Raw genomic sequence first — 21,974 nt, forward strand, 5'->3', positions numbered from 1 at the left:
GTAACAGCTTCTTCAGTAAAAAACAATACTACAATAAAGAACAATCTTTATAACTACTAAAAATCCTGCTTTCAAACTATTACTCAAGTAAAAGTGCATTAGTATAATCAGCAGTACTAATTATACATAGTAATAAGAAAAATGATAATGATAATAATCAACTTTATTCATATAGCAGCATTCAAACCAGAGTTATGAAATGCTTTACATGGGAAAAACAAATCATCTCTACTGTTAGATTAAGTCAAGAAAATAAAAGCACAGAGTAGGAAACATAATAAAACAAATAATACAAAAAAAAAGATTAGATTTGGAAAAATAAAACTTTGGACAAACATCAATCAAAGGCTTTTTAGAGAGGCACAGTCTGAGAAGTGATTTAAAAGATGTCTTCAGATTTTCAGGCAGGGAGCTCCACTGAAACTGGAGAGCTCTGACCGCAAAAGCCTGGTCACCTTTAGTCCCGAGCCAGAAGGAAGGAGCAGCCAGAGGAGGTCTGCCTGAAGATCTGAGGCAGCACTCTGGCTCTAACAGGCAATATAAAGACGAGCCAGTCCATTAAATACTTTAAACATAGTCAGTAAAGTCTCAACACTAAACCAGAGGAAAAGAGGCCAGAACAGGGGTGATTTATATGATCCTGTCTATTTTGTATTTGATATCAAAACATCTGTATTAATATTATCAAGGCTGGATTATTAACCAGGCAAAGCAGGACACACAACCATTTATCTATTGGTTATTTCACTGGTTGTAACATTATTATTTGAGAACATTAGAAGTCTGACTTGATCTTGCAATCCCATCTTGAAGCGAGTCCCTATCTCAAAATCTAATCTATATACAAGCCCTGACATACTATTGTTTGCCCACACGGATGCTTTCACCTGTAATGCATGATTAGATCTCTTCTCAGGTCTGTGTAGGTACAAAATGTACAAAATGATGCTTAATCTGCAGCTCACTTGCTCTTTTTGCAGCTTTATTAGTGCAGGACAATACCAGAAGACATTTTAACACTTTACTGCCATTTAGACATAAGTACAAAAAGCACAGATGTTACCAATAAACATTAACAATGGCTCTATTCCATTCAAATGTCCCAGTAAGACATGGCAGTGTGACAATGAGCCAGCATGCAATATTTATCTTATTATTTGCACAAATGTTTTTTCTTCAAAATAACTATAAATGTAATATACTGCACATATTTTACATAGGGGGTTGGTCATGTATCTTATAAACATATTAATAGGAGGTAATTATTGCTGATGCATGAATGTGTAAGCAGCAATTTAATGTTGTAGCTCAAGATGGAGCAAATTTGAACTAATTAAAGTCTGTCAACAGCAGTCAACAAAGAAAACATAACATGAATATTCATTTTATTGAAAACATATTTATTTCTTTGAGAATCTTCAAGGATAATTTGTATCTAATACTGTCAGAATAGCTTTAAAGTTTTCCAAACATGTGACCACATAATGAGGATTATCTTCATTCAGTCCGTTGTTTTGACACATTTACACAGCAAAAAAAAAAAAAGATCTCACATCAGACATCAACACGTAGACATTAAATTACAAGGCGTCGAAAGGTTAGCTTCACAGAATGTGGCTGAAGTTTACCAAATAAATACCAACTTTTGTGTAATATTATTTAATTAATATCTATCACACTGTCCTCCTCTGAATCCTCACACCCCCGCTGGCATGATGGGTGTCTGCACTGACATTTTTAAACATTTTTAAACTCACTGCACAGGATTGGTTGAGTACCATTTAATCCATAACTTGAATGTTTATAATGCACTGCCCCATGCTTGCAAAAGGGTCTTGACATAGCTTTAAATCTTCACATGGTTTGATAAACGTCTAGCAGCTGTTTTGCAGAGAAAATGTGACTTTGGTGTCAAATATTTTAAATCAGAAATTCCAGTTTGTTATTATTGAATGATATTGCCATTAACGTGGGTAGTTGTCTGCAAGCGAGATTACTTCAGCATGAATTTTATGACCGTGAAATATCCATATCAATTCAAGACAAAAACATTTCTCACCAAGTTTTGCTCCCCTGAGAAAGAGCTGTACTTTCTCACGGGGTGAATAGTGATCATGACTGTGTTACTAAATAGACTCATGCGGAGGACCATCCTGTTGAGGTCTCGTGTGCCAAGATTGTGAGGGCTGAATGCCTTTGTATTTGGATTGGCAGAAAAATGGACGCAAGCTGTTTTGCCTACATTGTATGGCCACAATGACTTCTGCATTGACTAAACTTTAAATAAAACACTTTTTAAGCCATAAACAAATATACATTTTTGCCTTTCAGTTGCATTAAAAACATATAAACACATTGCAAAAGCACCATCCTTATTGTGGGAAGACCCAAAAACATAGAAAAAGCATGAATTTCAATCAAATGTTTGCCTATTTCACATAACTTTTCCTATAGAAAGTGTTTAGTACAGCAAAGGTCATTTGTTTTCTTTAGATAAAGAGAGGGTTTGTTCCCCCTATTGCAGGCCAAGCTGCAGACTCCCACATTCACTAAGACTGTAGTCAACTGTCAGACCGAGCCCACTCACGTCATCTTACAGACCGAGTCACATATGCCCTCCATTGACCCATAAAACAAAGCTTTCTTTGCCCTGTTTTAATCACTCAGACAGCAACAACAGCAGTGAGATGATTCAGTTATAATGGAAACACTTGTTCTCTTCTCTAATATGTCAAATAATTATAAACACAAAAACAAGCAACATTTACAAGCTACACATCTAACACAATTACAATGTAATGCATTATTCAGGCAAAACTTCATTAAAATTCTCACAGGCACCCAAAAAGGCAGCATTACATTCTCACTTTGGAAAGAGTGTGTTGCAACAAAACAATAATGACACTTAATATTTCTTTTATATTCTTCAACTTGACAGTAGCCCAAGAAACAAGTGAGCAGAGAAGCATAATCTGCATACAACCATGACAAATTAATCTAATTCTTATGCGAACAAATTGGAGTCTATTAGCATAAAATATTGTGTTTTTTCTTGATGCTCATTTCACTTGCATCTTTACAGTACTCTCACGCCAAGGAATCAACTGCACATTAAAACATTAAAGTTCCTAAATGCTGGTGGAAATTGCACCATAAGCAAAAATCATACACAAAGCTTCCTGTATTCCCAAAGGAAGTACACCATACCAGAGTGGTTAACACTGGATTACACATGAAGGAGCATTTTACAGGAGAAGGCGATATCCAAAGGCCCACTATGCCATCGTAGAGGTCCAATGGGAGAATTGGCTGTGCACAGTTAAATGCTGAAGATACAACGACTTATTGAAAAAGACAGAAAGCTGGTAAATTCCACAAAGTTATATATACTGTATATATGTAATGGTGAATGGTCCAATAAGGAACATTTCCTCTGATTGCAGTCATACTCTAAACCACAGATTCTGATATATTAGATGCTGCATGTTTCAAAATGTTTCTGAGGATTGAGAACCTGCATAATGGCTGCTACAGGATGTGTTGCATCACCTAAAAAACCTTCTGCAGGAGGTCTACAGACAATCCAGTTCACGTTACTTAAATAAGGCTCCGATTGAGGCACACCGGTGACGTCACATAAGGAGGAATAAGTGGTGTTGCTGTTCCAATATTTTGGTCTTTTCAGCAGCATTATTAAATCGGAGCAGCTACGTGCAGCGTTGCATAGCTAGGTTCCATTTAAGAGTGCGTACTCCTCAACGATAGGATCAGATGTCCATCAGCAGGCATCTGTTGTGTAAGTTCCTCATTCCAGGATGTCAGTTTCAAACGGGACCAGGTGGTAGTAGGACAGGTTGGTGACATACGCCTCTGGGTCCTCATCACACAGGTCTGATTCCACTGGCAAAAACTCTGATCCGTCCTCATACCTGGCAGAATAATGAAAGATATATTACTGCATGGTTATTAATAGACCTGTGTAGTCTTACTAAGGTATTAAAAGTTTAATGCATTTGATTTTAAGACTCTTTTTCTAATGGTTTCAACCCATAGAGTCAGTGGTATAATGTGAGCCATTAAAATCTTGTTTTGTGTGAAGCACCGAAAGGAATGTGTTCCTCTTTTGCTTCCTTCACACACCCAAGGAAGGAAGAGGTGCACAGACACACTTCCTTTGTGTACAAGGGGTGGAGGGTCCTGGGGTTGGGTCGCATTCAAGGACTTACCAAAGCAAATAACTGTACAATTAAAAAACAAACACGGAAATTCTTACATTGTTGGAAAACGAGGGGGGTAATTTGAGTTATGCTGCAGCCAATTTGGGAGCTAAACTGACTTGGATTGTACCCCAGCTTTTCTGCTGATCCATTAATGGGCTCCATGATACTGGAACTGATAGAGTAACTTATGCAAAGACAGTTGTTGAGGTCTTAATACTCACGTATGTTCCACAGAGTCAGTGGATGAAGGTCTCTCTTTTTCTTCTGGAAGACTGTGATCGAATACGATGGTTTCTGTATTGGCCAGACAGAATCCATTCGACCGCATGATTTCTGAAAGGTACAGAGTGCACATTGCGTCACCTGTTTAGGTCATTGTGATTTTAGGAATGTAAACAGTGGATCCGTAGATACTAGATACAGTAACGTACCTGATATCTTGATGGGGCTCTGAAAACATGGCTGGATTCTGTGGACTTTGTCATTTCGCAACACTTGGTCCAACGGTGACCGCTCAAAGAAAGTCAACATTACCTCTGACCTGGAATACTGTGGAGGGAGTTAGTTTAGTTAGTCACAGGAAAGAAATATAAGTCTTCTAACAGGCATTGAACACTAGCATACTGATAAAAACTTGGTCTTAAAGGTTTTACAGGTTTGAGTTGAGGGACTCACCTTGCATGGCATGTTGATAGCATTCTTCAGTAGCCTTTCCACCTCATTCAGTTTCTCCTCTATGTCGTTCGCCTCTTTGATTTTTACCAGTCCTGAAACACATAAATGTGGAAATACAATGAGTTACCAGTTTATCAGTCAAGTCAATACAACAGCTCAGCCACTAATCTTTACTTTGGGAAGCTCAGGACCTTTCATTTTTTAATATACGTCATAATTAGAGGTGGTATGTCATATTTAACGGTATCTTTTAGCCAACTTTGAAACCTTTCAATACAGTAATTGTAAGTGTAATTCAATGCACCAGCGTCACCAACTATGGGCTAAAATAACCTTGATAACATAGTAATATACATTAAAAATAAAACAATCAGCACTGAACTAAAAAGTGTAATCTACAAAGAAAGTTTACCGCAATCAAAATGTTAAGCAAAACTATTTCTGTGCCCCAAACAATATAAAAAGGGCAGCTGCTTTGACCTTTATTGCCACCAGAGTTTATTCTCTCCATCGGTCAGGCAACAAAAAGCCAGACAGCAGGGCTCAATTTATTCATACGCTGAAAAAGGTTGCCACCAATGCGAGGGAAAAGGTGGTAGCTGGTTTAATACTGTAACCTTTTAATTAACAATGTCCTCTGATATTTGCCCCAAGCAGGCAGAGAGAGAAAAAAATGATTCATTACTGTCTTCAAATCAAGAACACAGTGCACGGTATTAGGGCTGCAATTAATGATTATTTTCTCATTGAATGTATTGCTTGTTTGGTCTAGAAATGTAGAAAATGGTCAATCACTGCTTCCCAAAGGACAAGATGACGTCCAATGTCTTGTTTTGTCCACAACTCAAAAATATTCAGTTTATTGTCATAAAAGATTAAAGAAAAAAGAAAATATTCACATTAGAGAAGCTGAAATCAGACAATTTGGTTATTTTTTCCTCATAAAAATGACTCAAAATGATGCAGCTAATCCTGTAATTGTTGCAGCTCTACACGGTACAAACTGGTGCGGTAAAACTGCCACTGTGATTGCACACATCTGTATAAGAGCAGTAATAACAGAGAAGCCGCAGAACAAAGTCTGCGATAACACGTTAATCCTCCATGAAACTAGGAACGCAATGTAGGAGGGTGTGGGAGTGTAAGATCAGCACATTTAGCAATACAAGGCAACCGCCCATGTGACCGAGCAGTCAGCAAAGCATCATTTACGGCCATGCTGACAAAGGGATGTGGTGAGAAGAATAATGATGAAGACTGCAGCCGCACTGATGATGATGATGAGGCTCTGTCTGATGTAAGTGGTACGGACCGAGCGCAGTCACACAGCGGTTACTGTTACATGGAAGCACTGAGTAAGAGAGTCTAAAGCAACACTATGCACAGTCACAGCCTCATCCATTTATAATGCCCCACAGTGATGACATCATCCCCAAAGGGATGTGAGGAGTGACTGGGCTGTTAAATCATAGCTAAGAACCAAGTGAGACTCCCTCCCGCCCAGTCTGAAGCTGAAGCTGCCTCCGGATCATGTTCCTTTGTTTAACTTTGACAGTATTCATGAATGTTTTATGTGGATGTATTGTGTTGTTATGTCATAACTAAACAGCTGTTCATCAACTTTTTAGACTGTAGACATAACTAATAGTAATGTAGATGTCTTTTATACTGATGTTTTTGTGAGTTAAACGCCAATATTCAATACTTTAAATGGGAGTAAACTAGACCTGTGTGTGTGTGTGTGTGTGTGTGTGTGTGTGTGTGTGTGTGTGTGTGTGTGTGTGTGTGTGTGTGTGTGTGTGTGTGTGTGTGTGTGTGTGTGTGTCACAGTGTGGTTCACCCCGCCTCTTCAATGGGGAGATAAACAGTTTCAAGCTGTCCAGACTGTTTCCATGTAGCTCTGTTCAGGAGGGCATACTTCTGATATTATAAGTGTATTATAAGTGAATACAACACATAATTTATACTGTTGAAGTTCACGCTGTTTGATACAGAGGTGTGGTGCCAAAGATAGCGCTTAGAGAAGCTATGTGTCAGTTAACAATTCAACATCAAGATAGTAGAAAGTAGTTAACATCTTGAACAGAAACCTGGATGATAACTTCAAGTCCCATCCAGTCGAGCTTGCTGCTACCCTCACAAACAAGTTAGTTAAGTTTATGTACTCTTCCTGCCATCGAGGACATTAATGTTGTGAATCAAGGCACAGAGCACAAGTGCACATAATTTATTGGGTGCACAGGGCACCCAGGGTGCACATGGAAACAGGGTGGGATCAGGAAGAATGTATTATCAGAGGCGGTGTTAGGAGCTAATAACAGTCACAGCAAGTCTTTTCATCCCTTTTACAGCAGTGCTCGCTCTCTCTCTCTCTCTCTCTCTCTCTCTCTCTCTCTCTCTCTCTCTCTCCTCCATAACAAACTGACAGTTTGGTAATGGAGTGGAAAGTTTAGAGGAGAAACTCTTCTAAGACACGCAGGGCTGCTAGTGCAAATACACAGCAGAGCAAACATGCTGGAAGAGCATAATTTGTCTCTTTTTAATTATCATTTCTGGATATATCGAAAATTAAGAAGTCACCAATTTGCATTTATAAATACCACTGTTATACTAGAGGTTGAATTTAAGATTTGGCTGTGCATAGATATATCTACAATAATGTATATCAGTATTTTCAGTGTGCTGATGAAACAACAGTCTGTTTAAACCTTCACATTGTTGCTTGTCACTGTCCCCAACTAGCAGGCTGTGTAAAACGCAAAGTTATACGTGCAAAAGAGAAGTGCGTGTGGTTATTTTGCAACAGCTTGGTGTTGATTACGCAAGACCTAATTGAGATAACTAAGTGTGTCTGATGTTTTTAATCGCAGTTTGACGATTCTTGCCTCTCGAATTAGAGAATACAGATACAACAAGTACCTGCAGCTATCAAATGACTGTAAAGGATGCTTATCAGATGAAATTAAAGGCTTTCATACCCCTACTTCTTGGACAGTAATTAGAATGAAGCTTTTCCTGTACATGTGTGTCTACTGTTTAAATGATGCAAAACAAAAACCAAACAGCAAAACTTGGTTGGGTTGATTTTCTAAAGCTTTACATAAGTTGCCTTCAGTAATTAAAGTGTTTGAAATAGCACAGGACACGGATGTGCGCAGTTGCAATCAGTTTTGATGCCAAAATTGCAGTGCGCCACTGTAATGCCTGTGACACCCCTCCCCTCCCACTGCACCTCTCCACCCACTAAAGCAAATCACCAAACAGGCGCAGGGCTCAGGACAATATCCCAGGCACTGAAAACTACAAGCCCACACAAAACTAAAGCCCATAATGTCAAAGTCAACTTAAAAAATACTCATCTGTGTGTATTTCATGTCTGATCTGCTGTTTTATAATTACACAGTTGTTCTTTTGGAAATACCTTCAAAGCCACTGACAAGGAAACCAGCTGTTTTTTCCTACCAGGGTCTCCTAAATGTATTTCCTTTAATTTCTTGCATTGACTTCCTCGCCACTGTGGTCCAACTGTAACAAGTCCTCAACATCTTCTTCTCTCTGAGGTTATTTATTATTTGTTTTGGTTGTTTAACTCAGAGTTAGTGCAACAAGAAGCTCAAATGTAGCAATAACAGACATATGACATTTAGTCATACTTCGTCATAGTGTTGTTGTTTTTGTGATCTTACTTATTTGTTAACTCTACAGCAGCACGCCATGTTGACAATCTGGATCATCTTTGAGTTGAGATAACAAAGTACAAGCAGCTGTACGACAGGAACGAGGAACGTCCAAGTCATCGTCGAACACGCTATCTAAACAGACATCAGATGTTGTAAGCACCAGCTTCTTTTCGCAGCTATCTGTATAAATCTGATAAGCACATGTTAGCTGCATAACACTTTATCATCTAACCACGAACTCTGCAGTTTCGTCAACATGTTATTTCTGGACGCCAAGCAGAGCATATCAAAGCAAGCATCCGTGGCCATAAGAAAAATGTAACTTCTTCTACTCCGTGTGTCCCACTATTTCTGTATGTTTGACTGTATGAAGTATATGAAGTGTTTTTAGATCCTGATCGTCAAATATTGAATCATTAGCTGTGTATCGTGACCACATGGCAACTTTGTCACAAGTAAACCAATTAAAATATTGTCATTCACATACTTATGTAACCAATAACTAACCGCAATTATCAAACGTGTGTAAAGGAAAACTTGCAGGGTTCAACCACGCTGGTTCATAACCAGCCCAGGACATTTGTTGCATCTCTCTCTCATCTCATCTTTCTACTTTTTGTCACGTAGAGAATTAAAATACTTATTTATTGGTTGCACAAACAACACAAACTCAGAGCTCCTTTACTAATATGCCTCTGTTGTCCTTTTAGATAGGGAGTTTAAAGGCTACAGCCAGCAATCAGGTAGCTTAGCTTAGCTTATCATTTACAGATTTAACAAGCAATATAAATATATTGTGTTATTTAGAAAAGCTGCTAAGAGACTTTTGTTACATTCAGACAGAGCTGAGCTAGCTCTTTTCCCGTTTCCACTTTTGAAGCTAATCGGCTGCCGTCTGTAAGTTTATTTTGGTTTCGATCTTCTAGTCAAACCCTTGACAAGAAAGCCAACAAGCGTATTTTGGTTACATGGAATTAATAGACGTGAGAATTTTTACTGGCCTTGAATCTACAAACCTGGCATGACAAAAGTTTCCACTTCATACAATACAGTACTTCTGCTTTGTTAGAGGTGTGACTTAGTGCAGTGAGACTTTACTGTCAGCATATGAACAGTTTATAACAGTTTATGATACACTATAATACAGTTATAAGCAGATATAAGAACATTATAAAGTAATTATTAATGTACAGTATTTGTCAATAATCATAACTTCTCCTATAAAGACATATTTTATATTATTACAACAACAATATGTTACTATATTGTCATTCATTATCTCTTTGTACACCATCCTTAACTTATGGGTGTCCACAGGAGGAGTTATAGTTGTTGACTAACACATTAATAAACACTTATACCTGCTTACAACTACATTATAGTGTGTTATAAACCATTTATTAAATGTTAATGTACTGATTATTAATGATAAATAGGTCTAAAAGTAAACTATTAGTAAACACGTAGCAAGTAGTGATTGAGTGAACCAGGGAGTAATTTCAGACCCTCCATCTACATTCCTCGATGGAATCTGTCTCACATGGATCCCTGTCTGTGTTCACTCTGGGGTCACATGTAACGTAAGTGTTATGAAGCCTCCGCAGACCGCAGGGACTAAATATGGGAAGTCCACTCCTCTCCCAGTCACCTTCTCTCTCTCTCTCTCTCTCTCTCTCTCGCCCCCTCTTTCTCTCATCATGACATCAGTCTGAAGGCTCTGCACGCCTTCCCTGTTGCCTAGGCGCAGCACAGACACAGGAAAACATGAGCAGAGCCTGAAACTGGAGCAAAGTGGACTAAGAAAGGCCGGAGCTACGATTTTTCACAGGACTTTCAATCTATGAGGCAATTAGAAGGGATGCAAATGAAATATTGAACAGAGGTTGGAATTAAGGAAAGGCCATTAGGGGAATGTTATTAACCCTGTGGCTTGCTTCCCATCAATGAAACTGTCAAACCAGCATGAGTCATAATGAAACACTGTTGGTAGCTGGTATCACATCTCCCTTCATTTTTCATTGTAATCAGGATAAACTGTGACAGACGTTTAAAAAAAGAAAGAAAAAAAGAAGTGAAGAGTGAGTCATGAGATCAGAAATGTCTCTTCCCAAAATGCACTGTGCACTGCTGTGTGGCAGCGGCGAAGCTGTCAACAACTCTGTCAGCTATTTCAGTGCATGGGCAGGAAGCAAAGCTTTCCAGTCGCCACTAAAGGGATGTTTCAAAGCATTCGTATAGGCTCAGTGGGTAAAGACAAAAGGGAAGTGCCAAGGAGACTGTGTGGGGTGATCGTACACACAGAACAAGCTGGGAGTACTGCCAAACCTATTGGCAATGTCAGGGCACCGCAGTGTCAAAGATCCAAACGCTGGGGCCATAGGTTCACTCTTCAACACCGACCTCAATAAACTGCCTAAAAGTTTTCTGTATGTTTTCATTAATTATAAAATGGTGCAGTCATAGCATTAAAAGTTAAGTTAATATGTCATTATTTAGGTTTTTTGGTGAGAAAAAAGGAGGTTCTGTTTGCTTATAGCTTCACAGACCTGGGTGCAGATTTATAGATTGTGTACACATAATGAAATACTTTGAGTTTTAGCTTATTAAGTCTCAATTACCATGTATTGTATCTTTATCTTGTGTTTATTATTGTTATCAAGTAGGTTTTATTTTCCATTTTATGTCTTTTTACATGATATTATGGTTTTTTTAATGTGTTTTCTATGTGAAGTACTTGGTGCATGTAATTTATTTTGTTGTAAAGCACTTTAAGCTGCATTTCTTGTATTAAAGGTGCAATGCAAATAAATAAAGTTGAATTATTTGCTCACAAATCCTGCGTATTATAACCTAATATTCAATATTTTAAAGCCACATCGTGAATATGTAGGATATGGTCTCAGTAAATCATATTGCACAATGATATGTGACTGATATCTGCAATGCAAACTTTCATGTCTACTTTTAGTCTGATGAGAGGACAGCAGCCAGCCCTGGTCTACTTCTGTGCACTTTTATTTTGTCTCTGTGCTTTTCCTTCCCTTCCACCATACCAGATACTCCTGCTCATTTCATTTGCAGAGTTACAGTACAATGCATTAGATGCTTAGAGCAAATTCATCAATACTGTCTTTTTTTCCTTTCTACTTCCTGTTAACCCAAATTTTAGTTGACACAGACATACAGCAGATCTCACAGACCTCACAGGCTTTTAGGTCCTGCTTATTGACAAGGATCTGAAACGTGCTGTCAGCATATTGGTCTTGTGGTCTACAGGCTATGTGATAGGTCTGCTAACGTGACATCCTAAAATGGACCTTGTTAATTATCAACCTGTCCAAACATGTCTGTCTAGTCTAGTCTAGTTAAGATTAGCCCTGAATGCTTGATTGATTATATGCTTTACTTCTTTAATTTAATCATGTTACACCATATGACCCAAAGCTGCAAAGTATCACAAAAACATGACCTTTTCTTCCCTTCTGAAGCAATAGAAAGAAATAGACTGGATTTCTGTTTTTCTTCTGTTTGCTGACAAAAATTTCAGACCAACATGTGTTTGGTCTGATGAGGTGAAACATGCTGAACTTAAACTTTCCAACAAGTAAAATAACAGATGATGAAATTGTGAGCCGAAGTGCGTAATGTTGTAGTTAAGTCAAGAGAGATATTAGAGATAGGTTAAAATAATTAGTGCAGATACTATTACTGGATTGACAGAAACTTAAATGGCAACTATTATGATAATCAGCTAATCATTTGAAGTCTTTAACAAGCAAAACTGCCAAAAAAGGTGACGATTAGCTGCTTTTCTCTGTTTTATATCATTGTAAACTCAATGTTTTGGGGGTTTGAGACTGTTAGTGGGATAAAATGAGCAATTTAATTTTTGCAACTTGCACTCTAACTTTTGTTTGGACTGTTTCACCATTTCATGACAATTCATAGATTCAAAAATAGAGGAGGTTGTTCTGTCACCCCCTTCTCAGATGGCCCCTTCATTATTATTTGTAGCTACGTCCCTGTCCCAGAATTTCACCCTCGTAATTTTATTATTTCTGATACTTTTTTCAAATTAAGGACCCCTAAACTGACACAAATTAGACCACAGACCCCCCATTTGATAAGTTTAGTCTCAGGGTCCCCAATCTTTTAGCTTTTATATGTTTTATTACAGGGAGTGTATGCAAATTAAGACCAAAATAGTCACACATTCAGTCATTGTGTTACTTATGGATAGTATTATAGTGCAAATGCATTACTCCCCTTTTTAGTAGGGATCCCTGGTGGTCCCATAGGGGGGTAAATGCTCTATCATCACTTCCTGTTATTAAAAAAAAACAAAACATGTAATTTAACCACAGTCCCTTAAGACCAACCTTCTATCAGTGGAGACTTGGAGAGGTCTCTTCTGTCCTCAGGGAAAGACTCAACGAGTCTTTTAAACAGCCGCCCAAGATCGGAGTAACTCCGATGCAAGTATAAAATGTTCCTATCGGACCACTCAGTCCTGATCTCGAAAAACTCCTCTTCCTCTCCCCGTTGGCTGATGATGAGTCTCCGGATCCCGTTGACCCAGCAGTCCCGGACAAACATGTTGACCAGCGACGTCCCTTCAAAAACAGCCGATGCCATTCCTCAGACGTCAGTCCAGCATGCTGGGGCGGGCCGGCGCACAGCTGGCTGTCTGAGAGCTGAAAGTCAAGGCTCCAGGAGAAAATGAAAATATAAATGGCAAACAAGAAGAGGGCAACTTCTGTAACTTTTAAGGGTGGGGTGGTGGTGGGGGGCGTCAGTCTTCTGTTGGAGGTCTAGTAACAGCTTTACGCACAGGAGGAGGATGATCATTTGCGTTTGCTCAGCCCATCACATGCGTAATCTCAAACGTGGCATGATTTGAGACAGAGAGAGAGAAAAAAAAGACAGACTTTATCATTAAAGTAACGCCCCTGTCACTGAAAAAACAAAACATTTCAATATTGCAAAATTATTTCTTAAGAGCTCATATTTCTCGAGGAGACGTCCAAAGCGATTAAAAGCCACATCTCTGTAAATGAAAGTTCCCCTCAGGTCCCTCGACTCTCCAGTCTGCGGACAGTTTCCCTAAATCCACACAGCAGTTCACTTCACACTGTCTGGACAAGCAGTTGCTTTTCTTTCAGCACAGTTTCCTCCCCTCTCCTTCCTCCCTCCTTCCTTCCTTCCTTCCTTGTCAACAGGGTATTATTATGCAAAGAATGCAAAGGGCTGCAAAGACAAAAAAGAAGAAGAAGAAAACCCGACTGTCTCCTTATAAATGAGCAGGAGAAATAGTGTTTTCTTTCTCTTTCTCTTTCTTTTTATTTATTTATTTAAATAGCTGCCAGTGTTCCTTGAATGTTTGGGGTCTTTTTGGTCACTACCACATCTTTTTTTCAAATCAGCACACATGATCTTGGAAATAACCACAAGGGGGGAAAAATCTGCTGAAATAGAGTCTCACAATGCCAACAAAGGAGCAGGAATATTTCCCTATATGCAGAATTCTCAGTTTCTTTACAAAAACACACAGTATTGCCAATATTTAGCCACAGCGAAAAGATGTCCTGACAAGAGTGACCAAGAAAAAAAAGAAAGGAGCAGATTTTCCCTGCATTGCCCCTTTGAGTCGAGCAGCAGCACACTAATGTTTCACAGAGTGGAGAGACAAGAGACCAGTAAAAAGAGCTTTACAGGAAGCCATGGCCAAGTCCAGTAATGACAATTCAGCTGTAATTAACTGCTGTAGTCTACTGTGGGAAGAGGACTCTCTGCAAACAGTTCTGGTAAAAGCAATTCATAACTATACAGCACAGGAAATAGCATGTTAATTGAGAATGAAAGCACATAAAGGCACGTGCACACATAATGACGCTTGAAATCTGTAGGGACCAGACTGAAGAAGGGGAATCCTGCTTTTAATGTGCTTGATTTTACACATTTGTGTCCCTTTAGAAGCTTCCAATTACATGTTTTAAGTCTCTTTATTCCAAATATAGCAGCTAAAAAAAGGAAGTGTAGCCAGACAATCAGGGAAAATTTAATGTTTCTATTTGTCACAGTAAAATAGTCTAAAAACGTCACTTGAACCTTGTTTTTTGCTCCCCCCTGCAAGATGAAAATGGTTTGGTTCCTGGTTGCACTTCGGCCTATGAGCTTCCAGTTGAAGGGATACATATAAACGTTGGTAATGATTTAGCTGCTAATCATGTGTGTCGCCAATGAGGAAGAACACTGATCCTGTTATAGTTAAAGATGGTTAAAGAGGAAAAGGGAGTAAAATGTACAAGTTGGGGGATTCCCGGTTTTCTAGATGTTATATTGTCAACCACAGATAGCAATTCAATACGTCATGTTATTTCTCTGTAATGTTCTGTGTTATTAGTTTCAAGTTAAACTGTAAGTGGAAGTGAATCTTGGGCATCTCCAGGGAAAACAGCATGCTTGAATTGAATGCTCATTTTCTTAAACCGGAAGTGAGATACAGTAGATACTGAGAGAGCTAAGAATTTGCTTTCTGAGAATAATGTCTGTAGTGTAGTGACATACATAACTATAGCTTTAAAAAAAAAAGAAGCTTCAAACAGGCTTTTAAGAGTGTCATTTCGTTGGAGCAAAACAGATAAAAAACATACATATATTTTTGTAGTATCTTACTGTAATTCATGAGCAGGCAAGTGTACTTAACATGAAAAGGGAACCATAACAATGAATCCAAAATCATATGATCACTAACGTCATAGGTTGTTTACAGCAAGCATACAGCATATTACATAGAGCTCTTTCAGTATTGTTGTCCGCATAGCACCAGACATTAATCTGTATCATTAAAATAGCTGAATTATACAGTAGGGAGAAAATAACTGTGACGCACAGCACCGTGACCGGCCATCGAATGTTGATTTGTCATGTTGTGGTTGAAGTGTGTGATGCAGTGTGTTCATTTTATCTTGGCTGGGCTTTGCAGGCACGAAAGCTCAGCTATTAAGAGATATAGAGGTAGTGTAATGGCTAAGTTTGATCTCAGTGGGCAACGGCAAAGGAGCAACATTATTTAAGTAATATTCAGACTGAAATCCAGAGAGAATCTGATAGAAACAAAAGTGGCATGCAGTACAGCCTCATAGTATCTCAATGGGGCCACAATGAGCTTAATGCTAACATGCAGACCGATGATTAGCAGCTTATATTATAACATGTTCACCTATACAATTTAACTGCAATCCATCCAGCCAGGGATAAGAGTGTCTAGTTGTGAAGATATTTCACTAAAAAAACAAAAAATGTCAACCTCATGGTGTCACTAGATTAAACTTTGAGGGCTCGCCAAAGTAATTAGGATTCATCCTCTATGAACAATGGATGTCAGTACTAGAGCTGGGTATCGGGGCTCAAACCCTTTAAGGTATCGACCGACATAAATTGATACCAAGTAGTATTGAACTATACCTGCAATTGATCCTTTTTGCACCCAGAGCTAGAAAATATAAGTATTTGTATGGACTTGGGCGTTCACATGATATTCATGGTATTGAATGAAGTACTCAATTGGTATCGGTATCACTTTAAGGGTACTTGGATTGCTACTGGTATTGTAATTTAAATGACACCCAGCCCAAACCAGTTAGTGAAGTGGATCAGTCCTACAAACAAAAGAAAAGTGAAGTCTGTCTATTTTTTTAGCTTTTAGTTTCATTTGGTTTAGATCAACTGTTTTAGCTCAGTTGGCAGAATAAGATTTTGGCATTGTACGTCTCTGCAAACCACAGCTACGTTGAATCTAATGCATATCATATCAAGTTTTAAAGTAATATAGTTCAGATGACATCTATGTGAGCTGACTTTCTTATGAGGGGTCGGAGGGGTCGGGTGGTTAGCTAGAAAGTTAGATGGAAAGTTAGAAAAGTATCAAAGCTGTTCCAGACCACCTCGCTTAGCATTTTTTAAAATCTTAATCCAAACCATGATCTTTCCCCAAACCTAACCAAGTGGGTTTTTTGCCTAAATTTAACCACACCAGACAGCGCTGTCACATCTAAAAAATAGTTATTGAACTGATGATGGCAAACGTTTAAAAAAAAAATACAGATTCAACATATTTGTGGTTTGCAGAAATGTGCAATGCCAGTTTTGTTTTTCTGGTGACTGTGTTGACTTTTTGCCTATCATGTATTCTGATAAGCTGTTTCTTTGAGGTTTAATTGAGCTAAGAATATTATTTATCAGAAGAAGAAAAAAGGTAAAAAAAACAAAAACAATGACGCATATTGTAAAATTGCTTCTTATAGTGACACTGCAGTTCGAATAGTGTGGAGATCTTGTGTGCTGCGTATTTCATTTTAAACACATGTGATTAGAGAATGATTATATTACAGAGAGAAACAGCCTCATTATTATCAGAAAGCGCCCTCGACCCCAGTGTAATAATAGGATCTGTCTGTTTTGAGCAGGGCTTCAATCTGCGGTTTTGGCCACATTTGCTGAGTCAGCACATTCTGCACCACGGCCTCATTCCAGCATAATTCTTCTCAAAGAGTAAACTTTAAATGGAAAACATAGACTTTTGCCCACTCATCCTCTTTCTCTCTCAGAATCCTAAACACATTTGTCTCTCTCACGACGGAGCTGATGCCAAAAGTCTGTAGATGAGATTTCTTTCTTTGTGTATAATCAGGTAAGAACCCAAAGAGTTTGTGTGTGTTAAGATGTCCTTGCAGGGTAAAAGTATATGAAACTTTTTACCACTCTGTCCTTTATAAACTAAGATCAGCAAATAGGTTTAAGATTGAAATTTTGAATCAGGATAAGGGTTGAGCTAGTTGAGTCCACAGTACAACATTTGAGACATTACACAAACAAATGCCTCATCCTAAATAAGTGCTGTTTAATCAGATATTTGACAATGTGCATGTTCTTATCTTTTCTGGCATCTCTGGTTCATTATTTTTCATTTTAATGTACTTATATGGTGTTCGCAGTTATCAATAGTCCATTGTTAGCATGTACTGCAGTTGTTATATGGATCAATTTGCCAGATTACATTTCTTTATCTGCAAAATAGTGCTGCTGTCCAGTTGTTTTGATATTTAATACCAGTAAAATGTTCATTTCACTCTTCAAACCAGTGAAAGATTATATTTAATGCCAAGTCATTTTTGAAATAGGAGCAATATTTTACAATAAACCTGGAAAGCTATCAAGAGAGCACTTGAACAGCAACAAAACAAGGATATACAGAAACAACAAGTAAAACATTTAACACAATAGAAATATATAATTATACATTAGAAATATATGAATAGAATTAATTACTCAGGAAAAAATAAACTTCTTATGGCTTCAAGAGTAAGAGAGACAGTCGGTTTCCAACACAAAAGGTATCAAACTAGTTAGAGATTTAGAGAATTTGTAAACTTAAAAACTGACTTTGATCTGAAAGGAAATATTCTTATGTTGGAAAAGCACAATTATACCATATAAAGTTAAAGTATAAGGCTCTTTAACAAAACTGAAAAAAGGGGATCCGACAGTAACTTTAAGTGTAATCTTACTAGATACAGTGTATGCAAATGAGAGAGATGCAGCTGCTTATGATTGTATTAATCTCTAAAAAGTAAACGAGAGGGAACATCTGAAGCAAAGCTGTGTATTGTAATGGTTGAAAGTCTGTTTATTCCAATATTTGAAAGTCTGTGTTTCTGACCATGAAAGATAAAGAATATGTTTTATGTATGAATGGATAAAAGCTTCTAATATTTCCATTAAAACTATTTTTACATGACCAATAAACCCAACAGGAAAGTGGGCGGGTTATACATGACTGCACATATTTGAGCATCATCAGAGCGTTTATAACTTCCTGAAAACGTGAAGATTTGACACTTGAATGACCCTGCCTGATAATTTAAGTGAGTTCTGATTAAGAAAAGTCAAATTTTCTTAATAAAACTGTTAAAAAATCATATGTTACATGAGTTTTCTCCACAAGTTTACCTTATAACCTGGGCGGTGGACCTACTGCATAGTTATAGGCTGAGATCGTGGGCCTTTATTATCATTCAAGTAAAGTTTTACACCCGTACCTAAGTGTGCAGTTTAGAGGAGGAAGATTAAGGCTTCTACAGCTTCTGTTTTCTAATTTGACTCTCACTCGCTGACAATCTCCAACCTGCCACACCCTCAATGTGCACTGATGCTGTCAACACAGGCAGCACTCAGGCTCCAAATGATGGCCCAGGCTGTCCAAAATTACAAGAGCTGCTGTGGATAGCTTCATTTAAATGATCTGTAATGACAAAAGATGACAAAAATGATCTTCCAGTTTCATAAACATTCTGCTCTCTCTCTACCGCCTCGCCCTTTCCCTCGAAAGCAAACATACATTTCATCCTCCGACAAGACCGTATGTTTTGGGCTCCCAAAACCTGCTGCTTTCTTTCAGAAAATCAAACATCAAAAAGTCACATAAAGTAAAAGGGGCAGGAAAAAGAGGAAAAAACATAAAGATAGACACATCTGTCAGGGCACACTGAACATCTGCGTGGATGGAAACAGGCGCTCCCTTTTCATTGAGAAGCATTGTCAGCTGGGGGGGGGGGGAGGCATTCTTTAGCCATAACTCTGTCCTCGTCCACACCAGAAGACAAAACCTGATGACGGGTGCAGGTGCTGGGGGACCAGTGGGTAAGGAAACAGGCTTGAGAGTTTTTAACAGGCTCCATAATGGACTGTGGTTGTTTTCACCCAGCATCTGTTGGAGCTGATCTTTTATGGCTTCATCCTTATTGTGTCTCCAGTGATTCTTGGAGAACAGGAGGGGGGGGGGGGGGGGGGCTAGCATCAAGACAGGCCCAACGTCTGCTTGCTTTATGTCCTCTCTATAGAAATCCAAGTTCCAGCTTCACAAAGCCATAAATCAGATCTGCAGGTTTTTGGGGGGCATCAAGAAACCCTGATGCAGTTGGATGTATGAATGTTGTTCCATCAGTAATGCTATCACACTTTTTTTCTGCAGAAACTGACACAAAATACACATTTAACCATTGAAGAATTTTTCTTTAATTTAGAAGAACTTGTCCATACTGCATATCACCGTGACGATCTGTATCCGTGACTGTGTCTTGCAACATTTTAAGTCCCCCTCCACTCATGTTTTTCTTGTTTTATTACTTTGGTTGTTGGATCAGCTTTTCTGTGCAGAGTTTGATCCTAGAAGGTTGTTTTCATATTCAGTATATATCTACTGAAGAGGGGAAAGTTTCTCTGCGCTAACCAAAAAAACGGAATACTTACAAGCATGATTTGTGACATCACAACCAGTTTGGAGCCAATCACAGGCCAGTGTGATGTGGAAACTTGATGCCAATAAACAGTAAAGTAGGAGACATCTTGAGTCCAGCAGTTACATTTTTGGAGTGAATTTGCATATTTATGGTATTTTTGATGAGTGAAACTGCACTGAAAAGTAGTGCAGTTCAATTTAAACCTGTGTTACAGCATATAGTCTACAGTACAATTCACTGCACACACATGCAGCCTGTAATTCACATCTTCCATCCACTTACGCATTACTGCTAATTCATACATACATAATAAGCACTGGTGGGTGACAAAGTAGGTAATCACATGTATATAAGCAAACACAAATATACACACACACATTAAAATATGAGTAACCCTCCATAAATGTAGCTTATAATTTACAGGAAGATTACAGCATTGGTATAAAAAGGAAAATAAAGTAAATATATGAAACTAAATAAATGATAATAATAAAAAAGAGAGCAAAGTGGTGACACATATCATACTTATTTATTATTATATAGTATTTTATATGCATCTTAAAACATGTCTGGAGGGGATCTTAAAGTAGCAATAAGCAAAACACATTTTGGAGCGTAAAGCTTTATGATGCAAAGATTTAAACCCACATTTTTTTTATGGCTGCACCTTTATATCACATTTACAATTTATAGGTGGGATTTACACTTGAATTGTGTGTTTAGACACAAAATGAGTTTGTTAAAAAAAACAACAGACCCACCGATGGACCTTCTCGTGTTTTATGTGCTGCGATTTGTTGTCTACAAAGTTGCAAAACACGATAAATCACAAACTGTGTGGCGCACAGTCAGGCCGTCTCTGCACCAGATCGCATGGCAGCATGCAACATTCACCACATTACTGTATGTACATTGATGATTTACTGGGCACGCTGGGACAGAGGTCTCAACTAATGGAATATCTAATGTCTCCATGACCGACACTTTAATCTGCGGCGAGACCTCCAGCTTGCAACTTTACTAAATAAATCTGAGATACACTGAACAGCAGAGGACCCAGACTATGAGTTACAGCCCATAGACTGTCTGTATGTGCTGTGTATAGTACATTAATGCTGGAGGAGGGGGGGGGGGGGACTGTTGTATACGACTACAGCAAAAACTAAGTTCTTAGATAAAGTTTTGGTTGCTAGGGGCGATTAGGGTAATGCAGCACATTGACTAACCTCCAGTGCATTTATCTCTTTTTCTATTCAATTATTTTAAAGCTAACTAGTATATGCATTCTGTGTATGTTATATTGTTTAACATTACACATGTGAACATAAAGGCTAATAGTTTTATAACCTATCTGACGAAGAAAGCAAAACAAATTGTAAATGACCAAATATGGGTATGCACATTTCAGAATTTCAGCTTTGTATAAATAAAGTATTTCTAAGCCTAAAAAGTAGCGTCCCAAATTACAAAATCCACAAATTCTGAAATGATTTGGCACAAGGGACATTAATATATGTGCAATTTTCCTTTTGAATGCAATATCTAAAAATTGTCTTCTAATTAAACAAGGAAACATCTTGGGGATTCCATAATGATATTAGGTGTTGATATAATGTATTGGATTCATATGTAAGAATTGCAAGAAGTGTCCCACATTACCCTAATCCACCCTATATATTTGGGAAGATGTTTTTTAGTCTATACACCGAATAATATGTCAAAACACAAGATAACAATGGTAACACCTGCCGGGCTGTCGTCCCATCTGCCTGGATGTCAACAATAATCCTGCAGTGTCCGCAGGCCTCCGTCACACGTTCACACTGCTGTGAATAAGCAGCCACAGGTGCATCCCAAATAACACAATTTATTGGAAGGAATAAAACTGTCAAGCGTGGATAATAACCACCCACTGAATGCTTCTGCATCCCTGAATGTTTTCGCTGAGCAGTGATAAAAAGCCAATGCTCAGGGTTTCTCTGTTTCACAGCTAATGAATCAAATCTGTCTGATATGTTTTAAGTGTTATATAAAGCAAAATCTGATTCAGTGATTGGTGTTTTCACTCTTTTCAACTAAATATCACATGTGGTGGTCTC

The 21,974-nt window shown here is 38.2% G+C and overlaps 1 protein-coding gene across 1 annotated transcript; it reads right to left on the bottom strand.

Moving 5' to 3' along the window:
- Window positions 1–1,379: 1,379 nt before the first annotated feature.
- Window positions 1,380–13,633, bottom strand: pxdc1b (PX domain containing 1b). The gene is made up of 5 exons (XM_062441687.1): window positions 12,955–13,633; window positions 4,896–4,987; window positions 4,652–4,769; window positions 4,442–4,553; window positions 1,380–3,929 (listed from the first exon to the last, which is right to left on the bottom strand). The coding sequence occupies exons 1-5, from the start codon at window positions 13,208–13,210 to the stop codon at window positions 3,806–3,808; spliced, it is 702 nt and encodes a 233-aa protein (XP_062297671.1). The 5' UTR covers window positions 13,211–13,633; the 3' UTR covers window positions 1,380–3,805.
- Between the last annotated feature and the right edge of the window lie 8,341 nt (window positions 13,634–21,974).

This window comes from Scomber scombrus, chromosome 20, assembly GCF_963691925.1.
Source record: "Scomber scombrus chromosome 20, fScoSco1.1, whole genome shotgun sequence".
Classification (NCBI taxonomy): Eukaryota; Metazoa; Chordata; class Actinopteri; order Scombriformes; family Scombridae; genus Scomber; species Scomber scombrus.